This window comes from Lipotes vexillifer, unplaced genomic scaffold (assembly GCF_000442215.2).
Source record: "Lipotes vexillifer unplaced genomic scaffold, Lipotes_vexillifer_v1.1 scaffold404, whole genome shotgun sequence".
Lineage (NCBI taxonomy): Eukaryota > Metazoa > Chordata > Mammalia > Artiodactyla > Lipotidae > Lipotes > Lipotes vexillifer.
The window spans coordinates 863,767-883,245 of record NW_006777380.1 but is presented as its reverse complement, the minus strand read 5'-3'; the positions used below and the strand labels follow the sequence as shown (position 1 = coordinate 883,245).

The following is a 19,479-nucleotide window of genomic DNA, read 5'->3' as shown; positions in this document are numbered from 1 at the left end:
CCTCATAAAGCCAGACTTGCTGCAGATACCGGCAAAGACATTGCTAGGAGGCTAGTAAATAAAGGAAGGGCCTGAGATAATAATAGCTATAATAATAGCTATTATTTGTGAGACACTTACTAAGTATGAAGCACTGGGCTCAGGGCTTCGCATATATTATCTCTTTCAATCCTCACAGCCATCCTATGCAGTCAGTGTTTTGATTGATAAGGGGACTGAGACTCCTGGAGATAAATTAACTAGCTCAACCTCACACTGCTAGTGAGCAGCAAAGAAAGACTCAAATTCAGTCTGCCTGCTTTCAAAATTTTTAATCACAAAATTTTGATGCCAACTGGTAGGCATGATTCAGGGCTGGGAAGCCTGGAAATGAAAGTCATCGTCATTACGATGTTGTCCTTTCTCTCTCTCACCCTGACAGGATCACAACCACAGCTGCGTGTATGATGGATCTACGAAGATACCCTCTGGATGAACAAAACTGCACCCTGGAAATTGAAAGTTGTGAGTTACTTGGACAGGGGAACAAAAAAGAGGGATGTTTGCTTGACCCAATTAAATTCCACCTTGTACTGAGTAATTGATACCGGGATATTTTTAGCTACACTACCCTGCCAACTTTTCAAAGGGTTCACAGTAACACTTTCCTCTGTATTGGAGGCTTAAGGTTCATTTCAATGCAATCATCTTTTTGAGCCACTAAGGAAAGTCCACTTATTTTAGCTGGACTATTTATAAACTCATGCCTTCTCCTTCTCAGAATCGAATTTCTCCTAAGACCTTCCAATACCCAAGGTACGTTAATAAGAGAGCAAAAATATTTCAATGTGAAAAGACTTTGTGAGATTGTTTTTGGCTCTATGTCTGTCCACCTGAAGGACTGTAAATTGTTGTCTTTTAGAAAAACACTATGGTAAAGTCTCGTGTGCAATTGTCTTTCTTCATGGGAAGAACAAGATGATAAATGGTATTCATGAGGCTTGTGGTTTAGCTTTGTCCTCTTGAACTGTTTTTTCATTGATTGCTTTCTTAACAATTAGAATATTTTAGTCACTAAGTTTTAATCTGATTGATTATCTTGGTTTCATTGTTTCTCAACCATCAATATGCAGACATTTGATCCCATTTATTGTGAATACCAGGCCAAGGCTATTTCCTGGTTTTCAGGGGCACAGAAAGTGCAATAGGTAATTAAGAGCATTGCAATACCACTTAATGTAATGTGAGAATAGACAGATACTTAGATCATTTTAAATGCTTCCCAGATCTAAACATCAAAGTGGTAAAGAAAAATGGGAAAATTCCAGGTGATCCTCTAATATTATTAAACAATAAATGTATTCCCCATTGTCTGATTATTAAGTAATTACATTCATTTTCTAGTTTTACTGAATACAGACATAGAAGTAGATAAAGATGCTTATATAGATATATAGATTGAGACCTAGACATTAATCTAGTACCACAAGAACCTGGAATTTATATTATATAAATAGGTTGGCTAAAAGTTATTAATATATGAAAGTATTAATGGTGACTTTTGGTTTAAACACCAATGACAACCAAATTCAAACTATAGGAATGAAATATAAACCCAGTCATTTATTACTGGTTAATAATATTTTATAAATAAGATAGAACTTCATCTAAGCAAGTAAATCATTAGCTTTTGAAACTGACATGGAAAGAGAAGGATGCTCATTCATATAAGTTACTTTTTACCCTTGACCTCTCTTCCACTGATTGTGATTTTTTACCTTTGCTTATGCTGGAAGGATATGACAGTCTGTCAGAATTCCAAGATCTTATGTTTACATCATTCACTTGGAGAATGAATTTTGATGAGTACTTGAACTGATTCTGTGCATAAATTACAAGTGCTAAAATTATCAACATTTTCTCCCAAAATGCATATTTTATTTTATAATGCATAGTGAGTCTTCCTATTATTATAGGTTTACATTTTTCTTTAAAAAGGCAATTTTCTTTATTCATATTAGAAAATAGATGACTTTTAGGTCCATTTATCATATCATACAATGACCAAAACTATAAATGAGGTAGAATTAAACATAACTTTTGTGGAGCAGGGATGAGGGGTGCCAAAACAATCAGAGAGTCCAAAGTCATCATAAGATGTGGTGTCAGGCAATAAGTAGTGACCCAGGCATATGATAAACATTGAGGCAATTCAGTAAGATGTAATCAGTTAACTGGGCAGATGGATGAGGCGTGGTAACTGGGACCCTAAGATCAGTTAATTTATAGGACTGTAGGCAGACAGTGACCATCATAAAGTGATCCAACAGTAGATCACAGAACTCTAGTCCCTAAAGATGTTTACCTAAAGCAAAGCAGAAACTCAGGCCTGCAAGAATATGTGTATTGAGGAGTGTATGAAGACAGGAACTTGAGGGAAAGGGAAAAAACAGGGAACTGCCTTCTATTTGCCAGACAAAAGCTAGGCATTAATATAACACCTCTGTAACAGAAGTCTTTCTAACAACATTTGAGAGATAATGTATCTGAGGCTCAGAGAAGTAAAATAACTTACCCAGGGCAACAAGGCAAGGATAGTGGTAAAGTGAGGATTCAAGCCCAGGTAATATATTCTCTATAATAGAATCCTGTAATCAACTGCTGAGCAAGGAAGCAGAACGTCAATGATTAGAAGTATAGCACCAATCAGAACAACTCCCAGCTAGATTGAGGATGCTGAATCAACCAAAGGACTGGTCTATATTTCCTAAAATTATCCCCGATAAAGGTTAGAGTCGATCCCAGAAGCTGAAGCAGAATTTAGCTCTTAGGGCAAGGGTCAAATGATTGCAACTGTGGATAAAGGGTAGTCTGTGGATGCATGAAACCAGGTAGTCCTGATTCCACTGACGTTACCAAAAGAAAAAATTTTAAGCCTCAAATGACAACATTGCTTAGCTCTAATACTTTCCTTATGATGTATCCCTTCTTAACAATAGATAAACCAATGTAAAGAGATCTTAAATCTTAAGGGTAATAACTTCAAATGACAAAGTAACATATGGCAATTATATGGAGTCCAAATGAGCTTTGCTTATTCCTGCCTAAGTACATAATCAATATGCTGCTAAGTGTTAATAAATACTGAATCTGTTATCCATCTAATTTTTAACTCTTCAAGAAAAAACATGTGTTACATTATTTGCTGAAACAGATCTCCCTGAATTGCCATTTTATGAAGACCATAACTGAGCTTAAAAGTGATTACAAATGAGTGGTTATAGTGTCAGTTGGGGAAAAGGAATGATAAAGTAGACATTTCACCAATATAAGATTGAACCAATCATACTTTTGTAACCAATATAGTAGAAACTTTACCTACCTTACAAAATTTACTAGTTTGTATTCTCTTCCATTACAATCCCAAGGATGGGGAAATGTTTTCCTTGGTCAGGTCCTTTGAGAAATATTAAAGATGTTTTGCCTTTCTTTAACGTCATCTAATCTAGTAAAATTAGGAAGGCCATAAAGCCTTGTTAAATTGAAAATTTCCTTGAACTTGGAGCACATTAATAGCTTCATAGCCCTGGGATGCTATAAAATGAGTTAATGGCACATGGAAAAAAGTCAATCAAGGAATTTAGTATTAAGGGGATTTGGAATTTGAAATCAATAAAGCTATCACATAAAGGTTTGATAGCCACAAGCCTCATGGAAATATAGAAAGGCTTTGGGACAACAATCATGAAGGAGTCTAATGCCTCTTCCTATATATTTTCTGCAGCAACTATTGAAGAAAATCTCAACCCTAATCTTACCCTTACTGTCAGCAGATAGTGCCACCTCTCAGTACCTCCCCCACCCCCCCAAAAAAATAGAATCCATTTCGGTTCTGAAATCTCTCAGCAGTCTCAGCCATCTTCTTCTAAATGCCCTTATATCCTCACCATTCTAAGCTAGCCCCCTGTATTTAAGAGGAAGGGGTGCTCCTCTTCCTTTTATAAGCTGACCCTGACCCCCTTCTTCCTCCTCTAGTAATTGATTTTCTCAAATTCACAGACACCTACACCCCTGATATTTCAGATCCTCAGTCTCACCCTCTCTGCTACCTCTTTTTTCACAGCCTAAAAACAAGCTGAAAACTCCCCTCGTCACAAAACACCTCTACTCTACCCTCCCACCTCCCCTTCAGCTTTTCCTAACCTCTCTACTTCCTTTTTCTCAAAACTACTTGAGATAATGGTATATATCTGCTGTCTGTGGCCTCAACTTCCCCTCAACCCACTGTAATTTGGACGCTGCCTATCCATCTCCCAAGTCCACTGACACTGTTCTCAGAAAGGTCACAAAGGATCTCTCTTTACATAACATCTTTATTCCAGTGATCTCCAAATGTATAGCTCCAGTTCAGAACTCTTTTAAGCTCCAGATTGATGTACATCGCACTTTTTTTGGCATATCTACTTTGATGTTTCAAAAGCATCTTAAACTTAATTTTCTCAAAACTTATTACCAATTTTTCCCTCACAAGTGAGTTTCCTTTCCAGCTTCCTTAATCTCACTATCCAGCCAGAATCCAAGGAATCTTCCTCTCCCTCACCCTCCTCCCATCCAATCTATTGTCAAGTACCATCCATTCTACTTGCCAGATATTTAGCAAAGCCTTTCACTTCTCTCCAGCCCACTGCCACCAATCTTCTCCAAACCACCTTGACTTCTTGCCTGAATCATTGTAGCAGTCTTGCTATTGGTCCTCTTATTTTTACCCTTGACTCCCTCCAACTTATTTTCTACCCGGTAGCCAGAGTCGTCTTTGCAAGATGTCAATTGGATCATATTATTCTGTGCTTTAAAATGCTCAAAGACTTCTCATTGCACCGGGAAAATTCTCCACACTTCCTAATTTGACTTACACGCTTCTGAGTGACTTCCTCAATATCTCCATTCTCATCTGAAACCATCCTTACCTTGCTTACTGCACTAAATTCCAGCACCACAGGTTGTTTCTTGCAGACCAATCTTTCTTTTATCTCATTATGTTCACCATCTTGTTCCTTCTGGTTAAAATGCTTTTCCCCATGATGGTTCTTTTGGCTTTTCCTCATCTTTCAGTTCTCATTTAAGACACCACCTCCAACAAAAGGCTTTCCTGAGAATCCAACCTTAATTAGTGAACACCCAGTATTCTCTTTCAAAATTCTGTTACTTTCCCATATAGCACTTAGTAGTGTTTGTTTGCTTCTGTGTTTATGGTTTCTTCCCTCTCTGGTTTAGAAACTACATGAAGGAAAGGATCATTGTTTTGTTCACAACACAATAATTAAAACCCAGCCTAGTACCTGACAATAAATATCTGTGAAGTGAGTGTATGCTAAATTTCTTGGCTCCAAACTTTTTGAGTCTTTTGAATTTTGGAAGATTAGTCTTAATTTTTTTCAGATAAGATTTAAGGAAGGTATTTTCTGACTTGCAGTAAAATATTCTTTCATTTATACAATTTTATATTCATGCTTTAAGACCATCTCAAAAATTTAAGATTGTAAATGTTCAACCAAGAGCCAGATAGGGGAAAACCTAACATTTTAATTATTTTCGGAATTTTCGAAGGCTGGTAAACGTGATAAACCACCAGTATGGTCTTTTTGCTTCACTTCAGTCATGAACTATCTACATCCCTCCCACCTGAACCACAACCAATTTATCAAACGAAGGTAACATTTAGTGATACCTGGTTATTTTTATACTTGTTTCTTTTCATTTTATTTTATTTTATTTATTTATTTATTTACTTTTGGTACACAGGCTTCTCACTGCTGTGGCCTCTCCCGTTGCGGAGCACAGGCTCCGGATGCGCAGGCTCAGCGGCCATGGCTCACGGGCCCAGCCGCTCTGCGGCACGTGGGATCTTCCTGAAGCGGGGCATGAACCCGTGTCCCCTGCATCGGCAGGTGGACTCCCAACCACTGTGCCACCAGGGAAGCCCTGTTTCTTATTTTAAAAAATGGCTTGGAAACTTTTAACTTGGGCATTGTCTTAATGTATTCAGTTTAATGAAGCATCTATTCAATCCATCTCTTAGTGTCAGAATATTGTCATTGTATTGATTTCAACATCTTGGTAGTAGCAACATCTACACAGAATGTCAAGCCATAGTCATGTTTATTTCCAAAATAATTTTTTTCCTTGTACACAAAAATAGCAAGTGATAAGAAAAACATGTCTAATAAAATGACCTAACTTAACTGTGAAAAATTCCCTGAGAAAACGTGAGGTTTACAGAGTTGAAATGCTAAGTTTTCATTATATAATATGTTACATTAACACCTGGAAATAACATTAAGTATAGTGTCCAGACATGAGGCAGGAGCAGTTCTACAAAAGCCTGCTCTTGTAAAGTCACACATGGAGAATTGTGCCCAGTTCTTAATGCCATATTAAGATAATTTCCTTCGGAGGAGGAGCCTAAGATATTTGGGAAGAAAATTTTAGGGAGACATAATAGCCATTTCTGAATGTTTAAATGCTATCAGAGAAGAGGAATCTTATGTTTGGTGTTTCCCAGGGTATTAATCAGGATTCTCCAGAGAAACAGAACCAATGGGATGTATACAGATAGAGAGAACGAGATTTATTATAAGGAATTGGCTCATGCAGTGATGGAAGCAGATAAGTCCCAAAATCTGCAGGGTGAGTCAGCAAACCAGAGAGCTGATTGTATAGTTCCAATCTGAAGGCTAGCAGCCTTGAGACCCAGGAGGAGCTGATACCTCAATTGAGTCTGAAAGCAGGAAAAGACTGATTGTCCCAGTGCAAAGATAGGCCGGAGGAAATCTCTCTTACTCTGTAGAGGGTCAGTCATTTTGTTCTAATTCAGGCCTTCAAGTGATTGGATGAGGCACACCCACATTAGGGAGGGCAGTCTACTCAGTGTAGCAATTTAAACGCTAAGCTCATCCAAAAAACACCCTCATAGGAATACACAGAATACTGTTTGACCAAATATCTGGGTGCCGTGTGGCCCAGTCGAGTTGACACATAAAATTAAGCATAACACCCAGAGTGCTAGATTTGAACCCATTCATTTCAAATAGCATTTCTTAAGTGGTGACCACAAGCCACTCTGTGTGCAAATAAGTAAGTGCTGGTGATACAGCAGCAACCGAGCAGACAGGTGGCAGAAGTAGCAGGAAGGTAGATGTAGAATTGAAAAAAAATACTATCCAATGAGCAGAAGGGCCCATTCATGAAAAAAGCCCCCCCTTAAGAAAGACTTCCCACCAACAGAGACACTTCAATTAATTGGAAATGGCCACCTACCAGTTTTAATATAGAAAACATTCCTCATTGAGAGGGCTGTTAATTATATAACCTTAAAGATCTCTTTCAGCCCTAAAATCTAGCACTCTGGGAGTTTGTTCAATTTAGTTACATTACCAGTAAATTACTTTATGTGCTTGCCTAAGATATTGGTTGTAAAGTGATCCTGATTTATAAAGGATATTAGAACATTAAAAAAGTTATGAATACATGAACATAAATACAAGAAAAATATGAAATGTAGGGCAATTATAAGCAAAGCCTTTGAATCATTCTTACTTTATTGCTGCCTTCCACATCATTAATTCTGATCTGAAATAACTTAAAAATAGCATCTACAACATGCTGCACACTTTCTATTCATGGATACTAAACACCAAAAATAACAGAAGTAAATTGAACTTCATGAATGATTCATGGCTTCCCTTGCGTCTCCATTGTCAAGGAAATTAGCAGCATTGGATATCTCCTTAGATAAATTTGATTTTGCCATATTCAGTAGACTACTTAATGAAAATGAATATTTCACATTTATGTTCACAGAATTGTTAATGAATTTTAGTGCCCATAGCTTTTTTGTTGAGCAGAGGGGTGGGTGTAGAGAAGACAGGAACCTTTTCTGAATTAATTTATTCCTTTTTCCAGGCTGTTTTTTTTTGAAACTGTGGGAAAGCAGTCTTTCTGAAAAGTCTCTGATCTTTTAAAGTTAGAAAATAAAAGCCAGTGTGGGAATGGAGTTCCATTTATTAAAATTAGTTTCATAATCAACTTGTCTATAAAGTTAGCCATTTAGCTGGTCACTTCTACCCTATCGGCAGTTTAAGTTTATTTTCCATGTATGGATAAGTGGCTATGTAGATGGATGAGGAGATCTCTGATTTACAGATTTAGATTTCTGGAAATTTCTTCTCTTCTTGATGCTCTAATGGATGACCATTTTGCTACTAGCTTCCTAAGAGGAAGTCAAAATAAAGGGTATTGTTTTGTCTAAAGGTTTTAGGTATTAACCAAACACTTAAAGACACAAATTTGAATGGAACTTTGATCTTCTAGAACTGGACACCCTTGCTAAACTGAGGGCTTTGGTTCACTTAGGATCCTAACTTGATAATAACGACTGCTAATATTTATTGACTATATATTATGGGCCAGGCACTTAACAAAAATTTCCTATTGAACATTCACCAGAACCCTATTGTTTTACTCCGTTTTACAGAGAAGGGACTCAAAGCACCAAGGCAGTTACTTGTCCAGGTCACAAAACTGTAGTGGTCCAAAAGGGATTTGAACACAAGCAATCTGACTTGAACGATTTATTCCCCCTTCATACTGTCCTCAGAAAACTCCTTTCTGGCTTCCCCACTGTGTGGGAGTTGGGTGGTTTGGGGGTATGCTCTATCTGAATGCAAAGCAGACACCTGAAAACAAAGCAGGTTTTAATTGGTCCTTCTCTCTACTGAATCACTCTCAATTCGGCTCCTACATGGGCATTTATTTTCTGACATTCTTGCCAACGAAAATGAACGTTGATATAACTTAAGAAAAACTTTTATTTTACCAGGTCATTTCTACAATTGCAACAGATCATACAATGGTCAGAAACCCTTCTTCTTCTAAATGGCTAGAGATACGCTTCCCTAAATCGTTTTAGTGCAGTGTTAGGCTTAACTGACTGCAATGGTGCTGTAGTTTCAAAGTCCATCCATTACTCATAATTGTGGTTCATGAACATCTATAACCTTGACAATGGACATATTCCTGAGAGGTCTTGACTTGGTTTCTTCTGTGAACTACACCCATATAGGAACCATATAATTAATATAGATAATTTAGTTTTCATTTCAGTGTCAATTTCCATGTTTAAACTGCGTTTTTCTTATCTTTAAGATCAAAGATTTTAAAAGGGAGATTTTTAAAAAATATTGATATCATGACCCCACCCCAGACCAATAACATCAGAATTTGTAGAAGGTGAGCCCTTTGGCAAGCACTTTTTTAAGCTCTCCAGGTGATTTTAATATGCAGCCATGTATGACTGCCACTGCGCTAAGGCTGTCATGCTTTAAATTTTTGCTTTTCAATTTTTTTCACCATCCCTTCTAGTAGACCCAGCTCTCTAAATGGGAAACAGAATGGAAACATAGAAATGAAAGAAGAAAGTACAGCAAAGAACAGAAAATAGCACAATTTCTTTCAAAGAAAAAAAAATCACTGAAATGATCAAAGGAAAAAAATTTAAACTATTTTTTCCTTTATCCCCTCTGGCAGAAGCCTCCATTGTTTTTTTTTTTAAAGGTGCATGTCTTGACATAAATAAGTAGACCAAGGGACCCTGCCTTTTATTGGAATTAAGTGCTTCAATCAGATTTCCAAATCCATGTAATGAGTCAAGTTGTTACAAGATGCTACTCTACTTTGAAAGCCCTGATACATATACCATATATTGGTATGAATGCACTCAGTGAAACTTTAATTTGTATTATGATGCTGTGGTAAATGGAGTTATCTACTTGGGAAAGAGAGGCATGGGCATCAGCTGTTTTTGTAACATTATAATGTTAAAAAAAAAATTAGTTAACAATTTACTCCTGAATGAATACATAGCAACAGGCTTTACAGAAATAGTTTTTTGTTTGTTTCTGTTTTTTATTTTACTTTATTTTTTTAATTGAATGAAAGATTCTTTAAATCCTATAGTGCTTTACAGTTTTCAAAAGTTTCACATACATGATTTCATGTAATTGCATAATAACCCTTTTTCCCCCCACCCCTATGTTGCCCCTCCCCCTTCCCTCTCCCCACTGGTCACCACTAGTTTGTTCTCTGTATCTGAGTCTGCTTCTTTTCTGTCTTATTCACTAGTTTGTTGTAATTTTTTAGATTCCACATGTAAGTGATATCATACAGTATTTTTTACAGGAATAGTTTTATCAAACCGAAATTGAGCAAGGTCCATTTCTTTCAACCATAAAAAATGAAACAATAATTTCTGTGTACATCTTCATCTCCCACACCCTGTCTCATAGGCACTGACTGTCCTCAGTGTGATTGTGTGAAAAGAGCAGATTTGTCACAGAGCTCCCACAAGCTGACTGCACTGATTCCAAATAGATTGTATTCCCAGAACTGGGATTACGTAGACCTACAATTCAGACAAGAAATTTCACTGAGTAGAGCCAAAGGGTCACCTGCTCTTACCTTAAAAACTGTCAGAGTGGGAACCCATCACTTGTCTGATGTGTTCCCTGAGGTGCTTGTCAAACATTCATGCGCTTACAGGGATCTTGTTAAGATGCATTCTGGTTTAATGAACTTGGGCTGGGGCCTGAGGGTCTGCATTTCTAACATATACCCAGGTGATGCTGGTGCTATTGGCCTATGGACCACACTGTGAGTAGTAAGAATCTGGAGTAAGTTAAAAAAAGAGAAACAAAAAACCCTGTCTCACCTGTGCTCCTCCTCAATCTGCTTTCCCAGCCTGTTTGCTTCCTACTGAGATTTAAATAATTAGCCGTTGCCACAGTGGTTGCTCAGCACTTGATTCAAAAGAGTTTTGAGTTTTAAATCAACTGAGGCAGAAAAGTCATTTTCAGTTGGCCTGAATAATTCCCAAACACTGAAATCTGAACAGCTTAGATGCTGTTAGGCACCCTGGGCATGTAACATTCCTGGCTTACTCTTTAATATATGGAAGATTTCCAGCTGTAGTAGGTCATTAGTACTCTTAAGCCCACACTAAAAATAATATTTGGTTGAATATTTTGTACTTAGAAAGGATTTAATTTTAATGAAGGAGGATTTAATTTTAATGAAGGAAAAAATAATATTCTATTTGATTTTCTTTTTTTTTAATTTTTATTGGAGTATAGTTGCTTTATAATGTTGTGTTAGTTTCTCCTGTACAGCAAAGTGAATCAGCTACACGTATATATATATATATATATATATATATATCCCCTATTTTTTGGATTTCCTTCCCATTTAGGTCGCCACAGAGCATTGAGTAGAGTTCCCTGGGCTATACAGTAGATTCTCATTAGTGATCTATTTTATACATAGTAACAATAATGTATATCTGTCAATCCCAATCTCCCAATTCATCCCACTCCCCCTTTCCCCCTTGGTATCCATACATTTGATTTTCTTGTCTCCAAACTAGAGCTTTTAGTGGAAGGAGCATAGAGTTATACCTTCACTATCTAGAGATCTGGGATTTAACGAGTCATTCTGAAGAATTCAAGTTTGCTAGACTTTAGCTATTTTGATGCAAATCTTTCTCAATAGAGAACTCTAAAAATCATTTATTCTTTTCTGATGATTCAGGGTCATAATTGTGATCATTTTTCATGATGTGATGAAGCTCTAGCTTCATCTGAAGCAAAGGGAGGTATAAGGACTTGTACTCTGATCCTCATGGTAACCTTAATTTAAGACCTACTTTTTTAAGAGTCTTCCTTGGTGGAGTGATGAAGGCCCCTTTCTACATAATTAATGTGTCAATAAAAGAAATGTCCATCTCCAGTCAATTAGGCGTATTTCTATAACTCAAAAAAAAAAAAAAAAAGGCATTTCCCTGGCAGAGTTCTCATTTTAAGTAACATAGTCTCTTCATTAGGGATCAGTAACAGCTCTTCACGAATCATTCATTTCAACATCTCAGCCATTGTCCAGGTCCTCAGTGTCACCTTTTCATCACCTTCTTCCATCCTTACTGCCATGGTGACATGTTGTCAAGTCATCTGCATTCATGCAATGTCCAGTTACTGAGTTACACGGGTTTTTTACATGTAATACCCTATTCTCGCTGTTTCTACCATTATTTTATCTCTTCTTCTTTGAATTTGTACATGCTATACATACCAAAACAGTGCCTTGTTCTTTAGAGGGAAGATATTTTACATAATTGTCATCTGACTGTCGATGGGAAGTATTAGGAAGTGTCTCCCCCAAGAAATGCAAAACGATTATTATTTTTGCATTTACTGATTATTTACTTTAAACCTTTAATCTAGTAGCATAATCAAAGGGACAAGCCTGAGTTTGCTAGATTTTCACAGTTTCCTAACCAGTATGTAGAGTTATAATAAAACTAAATTTTCTTCCTAGGTTGCATGAAGTTTAAGAAGTATCCTGCTATTGTGATACCAGGTCATAGTTATTCTTCTTAAAATTTTACTTTGAAAAGAATTTCACGCATAAGCAGTATTTAAAATTCCATATTTTGTTCCATTTGGGGCTGAACAATAATAATTATTGAATAACAATAATTGAATATTATAAATATTACTACGAATAATAATATGACTAGAAGTGCTAGACTATAAATAGCAAAAGCGAAAGCGAAAGCGTGCTGAGACAGGATGTCTCAGATATTACGTTCACTTGCCAAAATGTAGATCATGAAAAAAGCAGTCCACCTGGGTCAAGCCAAGCTCACCTTGGTCAAGGTGAGCAGTATCACCTTGGTCAAGGTGAGCAGTATCACCTTGGTCAAGGTGAGCAGTATGTTGAGTACACCTGGAGGTATGAATGCATGCAGAAGGTTTAAACATGACAAAGATGACACAGGACACCGGCACATGAGAAGCATCTTTTAGTGGAAAGTTCTTTCTTAGCCAGTAAAGATCTACCTTATAAGTAAATTGATCTTCTCTGAATCAAACCTCTGAAAAATGGAAGAATGGACTTGCCATCAACCAAATTGAGGGCAGCATCAGGTAGAGCCCAGAAATTTTGTAGACATACTCAATTTGTATTGTCTATTAGACATCTAAGTGGAGATTCAAGTTTACAATTGAAAGTCTAAAGTTCAGGGTAGAGGCCCTATCTGGAAATGTAAATATACAATTCATGAGCTTCTATATGTACTTAAACCCATGTATCTAGATGATATCACCAAGGTAACTAGTGCAGCTAGAGAAGAGGTCCAAGTGCTAAGCCTTGGCCAAACCAATACTTAGAGTTTAGGAAGAGGATAGAAAACTCAAGTATGGCAATTACTATCTGCAAGTTCACTACATATAATAATTCATTTAAATTAAACCATGACTCTGTCATAGGTACCATTATTGTTCCCATTTTACCAATGAGGAAACTCAGTCACAGTGGCATCACCTAATTTGTCCATGTTCACATCTAGTAAGTGGCAGAGACAAATCAGCAAAGGAGACTGAGAGGGGTGATCAATGGGGTAGGAGGAAGCCTAAGAGAGAAGAGTATTCTGGAACCAAAGTAAAAAAATACTCTAGAACAAAAGAGGTGATCATCTGGGTCAAAAACATATGATAAAACAAGTTAACTAAGAACTGAGAACTGATATTGGATTTGGTAACATGGAGTGCTGGGAGTGAAAATCTAAATGCAGTAGACGTCAAGGAGGATAGGAGAAGAGAAAGTGGCCTTACCTGTACAGTGCCTGGTACAGTGCTTAGCACGTTTTAACTACTCAATAAATGGAGTCAGGGTAATCATTGGAGTACAGGGCAATCAGCTATTTGCTGTCAGAGAATTGTGAACTGTTTCAACTTTTGTATTAGTTGTAAGTACTCCTTTCTTTCGTTTTGTCACACGTCGCTCTGATTGTTGCCACTGTTGTTGTCAGTGTTCTCATCACCGTCCCCTCTTCGTTTCTAAGCATTTTCTCCTATCTCTTGGCTTTCACCTTAAAAGCTGATTCTGTGCATCACTAACAAATCAAAGCCCTCTTCCCCTCCCCTCTTGAGCTGACTGATGACAGAGTGCCAGGAGCAACCACTTGTCTCTTGTTGGCTCTATTTGCCTCTTTCTAGGTTCCCAGAGGTTTCTGATTCTTCCATCATATGCAAGTGTTTATTGTGCATACGCCATTCCTGACACTGTCAGTACTTCTAGGATGGCAAGATGACTATATTATAGTCACCCAAGGCTACATTCCTAAAACAGCATTTGTACAGATGCATGAATGCCATACTCAAGAGATTTAAATTATTAGAAACTAGATCGTTCACAACATATTGTTGCTATTTTAAATTAGCATCAAAGTCCAATGCACTTTTTTGTCAGGTTCACAGGCCAGTTACTCAATTCCGTTTACGTTAAGTTGGGATCACTTAAAAACACTCGGTGGGCACATCTCTCTCCCTAACTGTGGCAGCTTAAATACAGCTACTGGTTTCAGCATATTCCTGTGCATCTCATTGCTAAACAGACCACTTTTCAACATTCTTTTGTGTGACCTATGAAGCACCATGCAGATGGTTGCTCAGCCTGCTTTACAGACAAGGAAGTTACGTGACAAAGAATTTGGCCCACAATTCCTCTCCCTAATTCTCAGGAAGGAAATCTCCATTATTTGCTGCATTTGAAAAACTGTGGCCCCTACACAACTATAGGTAGAGTCTCCATTTCTTTAAGAGAGAAAAGGGGGGATGTCCAACCATTTGTAAATTTTCCAAAAATGTCCCTTTGTTGGTTTAACAGTCTCTACCTAAGAGTTAGAATGTCAAGTAAAAAAAAAAAACTTGGTTAATAATTCAAATGTTTATTCACCCACACACTTTCTATAATCCTTATCATTTATCATAGACTATTCCAGGCAGAACAAAATCTCTGTCCAGATGTACCTTACAATCTATTATAGACAGAAAAGAATCAAAACAAAGTCGCTGGTATAAAATATAATGCAGGAGTATGATATACTGTGACAAGTGTGTTGAAGAAAAGAAAGATGGGGTAGAGGGATGGAGAGGTGTGTGAGTAGAGGCAGACACATATGCACACGGTTTGGGGTCAAGAAGTTATGCAAATCCAATCATGTTAACACAAGGAGAGATAAGCCAGAGTTGTGTCTACAGTTCATAGGTATTGAAAGATCTGTTCAGTTCCACCAAGACACTCAGACATTCCAAACTGTGGGCTCCAGTCTTCCCCTTGCTCAGTCCATTGTCCTGTCTGGCCTCAGTGCAATGAAAAAACAGGGTCTGCTTTAAATAAATCACATATGCGAAACCCTAACCATGATCATTCAATAACTTCAGCATAACGTCACTGCCAGTGAGTAAGTACAGTTAGAAGTTATCTCAGTGATTTTGGGAAGCTTATTTGATGTGCCCCTTCCCCTTCCTAATGCTCAAGATAAGATGAGACTGCAACAGTGACCTTCTAATGGAGAACAGTTCACACCTCCATTCTGTGTGGTCTGAGAACTATCCTATACTGGAGCAATAAAGGTTCCCTCCATTGTCCCATGGAGTCTCAGCCCCACAGTATGGTGTCCTCTCTCAGTCACTGCCCTGTATGTTGACAGCCACACTGGGCTAAGTCTCCCGGAGGTGGGTGTGCATATAATCACCATAATATTTACACTCAGACATAGTAGAAGTTCTTCACTTCTCTGGAAGTTGCTTTTATTGAACCTTTATCAATCTCCATTATTATTTGCATTTGACTAAATATGAATGTGAGTCTAGAGAATAATAGCATATATATACATATATATACATATATATATACACATATATATACATATATATGTATACACACACAATGCTTTCATACATTTTCATTTGAGTCCCCCAAAGACTACATTCCTAAAGTAGCATTTGTACAGATGCATGAATGCCATTCTCAAGGGTTCTCAAGAAGAGTAAGATAGTTTTCATGGCTCCCATCATGCTGATGCAGTCCCCAAGCCCAAGAGAAATTAAACGAATTTGCCAAATAGACAGGGTTAAAATGTGGCTGAGCCCCGACTAAATTATGGGCCATATGAGTTTAAATTCTGTTCTTTCCACTACAGGAAATTGTGCCCTGTTGAACCAAGTTCTTCTAAGAGAACAAAATAAGACACTTTGGAAAACTTCATTGACCTTCTTAGGTCTCAAAGGTATTCCTGAATGTTGAAAAGCAATAGTTTACTAAATAATACCTAGATGGCTTTTTAAAAAAAATCTTAATGGTTTTTCCCCAAGGTGCTAGCTATAACTCTGTGTATATAAATGCATTGAGTTGAAGCTTAACATTCCCAAATTTAACATTTGGGATTCTGTTTCTAGTCAAGTTTCTATCAAGAAAACAGAAGAACCACTCAATATATTCAAGATATAGAAGGTTTTAATATAGGGAACTAAGAGCATACAGGAAGACTGGAAAAGCTGGTGAGCTGAGGTGAAAGAAATCAAAACCTCAGCAACTTCAGCCTGAAGTACCCAAGCAGTGGAGGTGCTGCGCTACTCAGGATCTCTGGGAAGCCCCGACCAATTATCTCTGCCCCTATAGCAAGGTAGAGGTACTCAAGGGCTCCCTAGCAAGTCACTGAATCTCATCTTCCCATGCATCTGGCAGCAATTGTCCCCAGAAAGTAATGGCCTCTCCTCCTCCATCTTCCAAATCTGGTACCAATGCCTCTCTTTGGCAAACTCTATCCTGGAGAAGGAGACCTCTGGGAAAATTGTTTCCAGCTTCTCTTCAATGATACTTGGGGTGGTGATGCCAAGTTGACAATAAACAAACAAATACAAGCACGTCAAAGTGATCTCAGATTTCCATGTCTCACTATTTATAAGTTTTCTGAAACACAACCTGGAATCCTATCCCCTAACTGACATAGGAAAGGAGCAAGCCACACAGCCAGGGAGGGTACCTCATCATTCATCCAGCTTCCCCGCCATGTAATCGAGAAATATTTGATTCTATCTTTTTATGTGCAGTGAACAAAACAGACATGGACCCAGACCATGCTTACATCTTGATAGGACTTTGTCCTCAACTCCTTTGAAGTTGCGTTTGGGGGAGGATTTATATGTTGTTGAGTCATTCACAAATTTGGGTAACATCAAGGTTCTGAGACTGGCTCAGCCACCTTAACAACCAACTTTCCAAAACCACCCAATTCAGTCATAAAAGCAATCCAGAATACCCACTGAGTCATCAGAGGTCATTTCTTGATTCACGGCCATGCTCACATATGCAAACGTGTATAGCACTTTGTACTTACTGAAAGGTATTCTCTAGCATTGTCTTGTTTGACCCTCACAAATCATCTTGCAGGTATGGGCAGATAATTTTTCTCTTTTCATTAATGAAAAATTGAGGACACAGAGAGGGGCAATCCATTGTTTTATTAAAGACCAATGCTGGACTTGAAACTAGATCTCAATTTAGGGTCCTTTTACAGCATCCCACTACCTCTTTTGTACTAAAAGAACTGGAACCAGCACTTGCTAGATGTGAAACTACAGAATTAAAAAGGTCTAGGCCTTCTAAATCACTTTTATTGCCCACTTGTAATCGTTCTTCCAGCTTAAATTCTGAACCAAAGTGTCTGGAATTGTCCTCTTCTTTGTTAATGAAAAAGTGAGCAAATCTCCCTTAGACACAGTCCTTCTTTTTAATGGACATTTTCTGCAATAAATAGGTCACTTGGTCATATCCATATCTGTGAGTAGTCTATTAAGTCAGATCTGTCTTAAAATATCTTTGCCTGACAAAAATCCTTTTAGGGAACTCACGCAATTGTGACAGAATCAGAACTAGAAGAGGACACTGAAGATTATTTAGGCCACTTCTGTCAGATACAGATGAGGAGAGTGAAATTCTCAAGTCTCAGTGACATTGAGGTCAAAATCACACAGCTAGTTACCTAGGTGCAGACCTGTGCACAAAAGTCAGATTTAAAGATTCAGTGAGCACATGCTATGCTGCCAGTGTGTGGGGAGTATAGGAAAATTTTAAGAATATTCTCTGGATTAAAACCAAGTTATGGAGACATAAAACAATGAAAGAAAAATACAAAACAGGAAATAATTGAAATATAATGGTCTGTAAGCTGTAATTGCTGTAATTCCCTAGGGGAATAGATCAAGAATTTATTTTTAATCTCTACCTATTCTACAAAAGATGTGAGGCACTTCACAAAAAATACTTTCAGTGTAAAAGGATTAGAGTAAGCAGTTGTGGTGACCAGGACAAAGGGAAACTATGGGTGGAAAAATAATAAAGCAAAACCTGTTATTAGGGTGGACCATACAGTTGAGAGAAATGGACCCCAGATTTTTCACTAAGTTTTCTAATGGCCAAAGCGAGTAAACACAATCAACTTATAAGAGTCAAATTGTCCATAAAGCCAAACCTAATTTACTATTCTGTAGTATTTCTCTAGTAGATATTCAGAAAGAGGGCTCGGAGTTTTATCCAGTTCTTCCTTACACAATCCACCGGTGTACTCTGTTGGCATAACACCAAAGTACTATTCAGTAAAGCAATTCTATTAAATCCAAAATGATGCTGCTGAAGGATCCAGCAGTCTTGTGGTCTGGCTTGATTCAAAGGCATCATTCAAAGCATGTAGAGAATGGATCAATTACCTGACCCCAAAGTATTTCTTCCAAAATATTATTTATGGTGATACGTAAAGCAAGGAGCTCATGGTATATATACTATTTGTCAAGAGCCAATGGTGTGTATAGTCTGTCATTAACTAATCAACCAAGCAGAGTTGAGTGTCGTTAAGGGCATTTGTGAAAATGAAAGAGCCTAATTGTCAAGTTTAATGCCTTTGTACAGGGCCAAATAAGGTCAAAACCGCACCCGCCTAACTTAAAATATATATATATATGGCCTGTTCTGGGTCAAGAACAAAGCAGGCCTGAGACCACAGGTCAGAGAATTTAGGAGTGGCCTCCAAAAAGAGATGGGACTTGAACTGGGATGGACAGAGAAGAAAAGTGAGGAAATTTTAGATTGAAAGAATCACATGATCACGTGGTGAGGGGGTTACAGATAGGAGATGAGTTGGTTTGCCATCAAAATTTGTGACTTTAAAATGCAGTAACAATGGAGCAAATGTAAACATAATTCAGCTTGATTTTTTTATAGCAATACTGAGAGTAGAAAGTTATTTAGTTTGATATGACAGCACTGGTTTGACAGGATTTTGAGCCCATGAATTCAGTAAGTGGGTTTGTTTTGATGACCTTTGCTAATTTGTTGAATGCCGTGAAAATCCCCTGCAGACTTTCTAACGGTTACAAAGCTAAAAATAATGACCTCACTGAAGATTCTGTCAGCTGCTCTGATTCAGAGAATGGCTGAGAATGACTGATGGACTCTGGTTCCAAACTGAGGCTCAGAAATTTGCAGCCTGACACATCTCGTACATAGCAGAAAATGATGTCTGTCTTACTAGAGAGCAAACATAGGGTCAGA

General features: G+C 37.7%; 1 protein-coding gene across 2 annotated transcripts in view; it reads left to right on the top strand.

Moving 5' to 3' along the window:
- The first annotated feature begins 424 nt into the window (after positions 1–424).
- LOC103080373 (gamma-aminobutyric acid receptor subunit beta-1) overlaps positions 425–19,479 on the top strand; it is an 86,849-nt gene continuing 67,794 nt past the window's right edge. Inside the window, exon 1 of one of the 2 annotated variants that reach the window (XM_007450975.1) lies at positions 425–504. In XM_007450975.1, coding sequence (XP_007451037.1) covers positions 444–504 — 61 coding nt within the window. In that variant the 5' untranslated portion in view covers positions 425–443. The remainder of the gene's footprint in view (positions 505–19,479) is intronic. The other variant, XM_007450976.1, reaches the window with a different exon arrangement.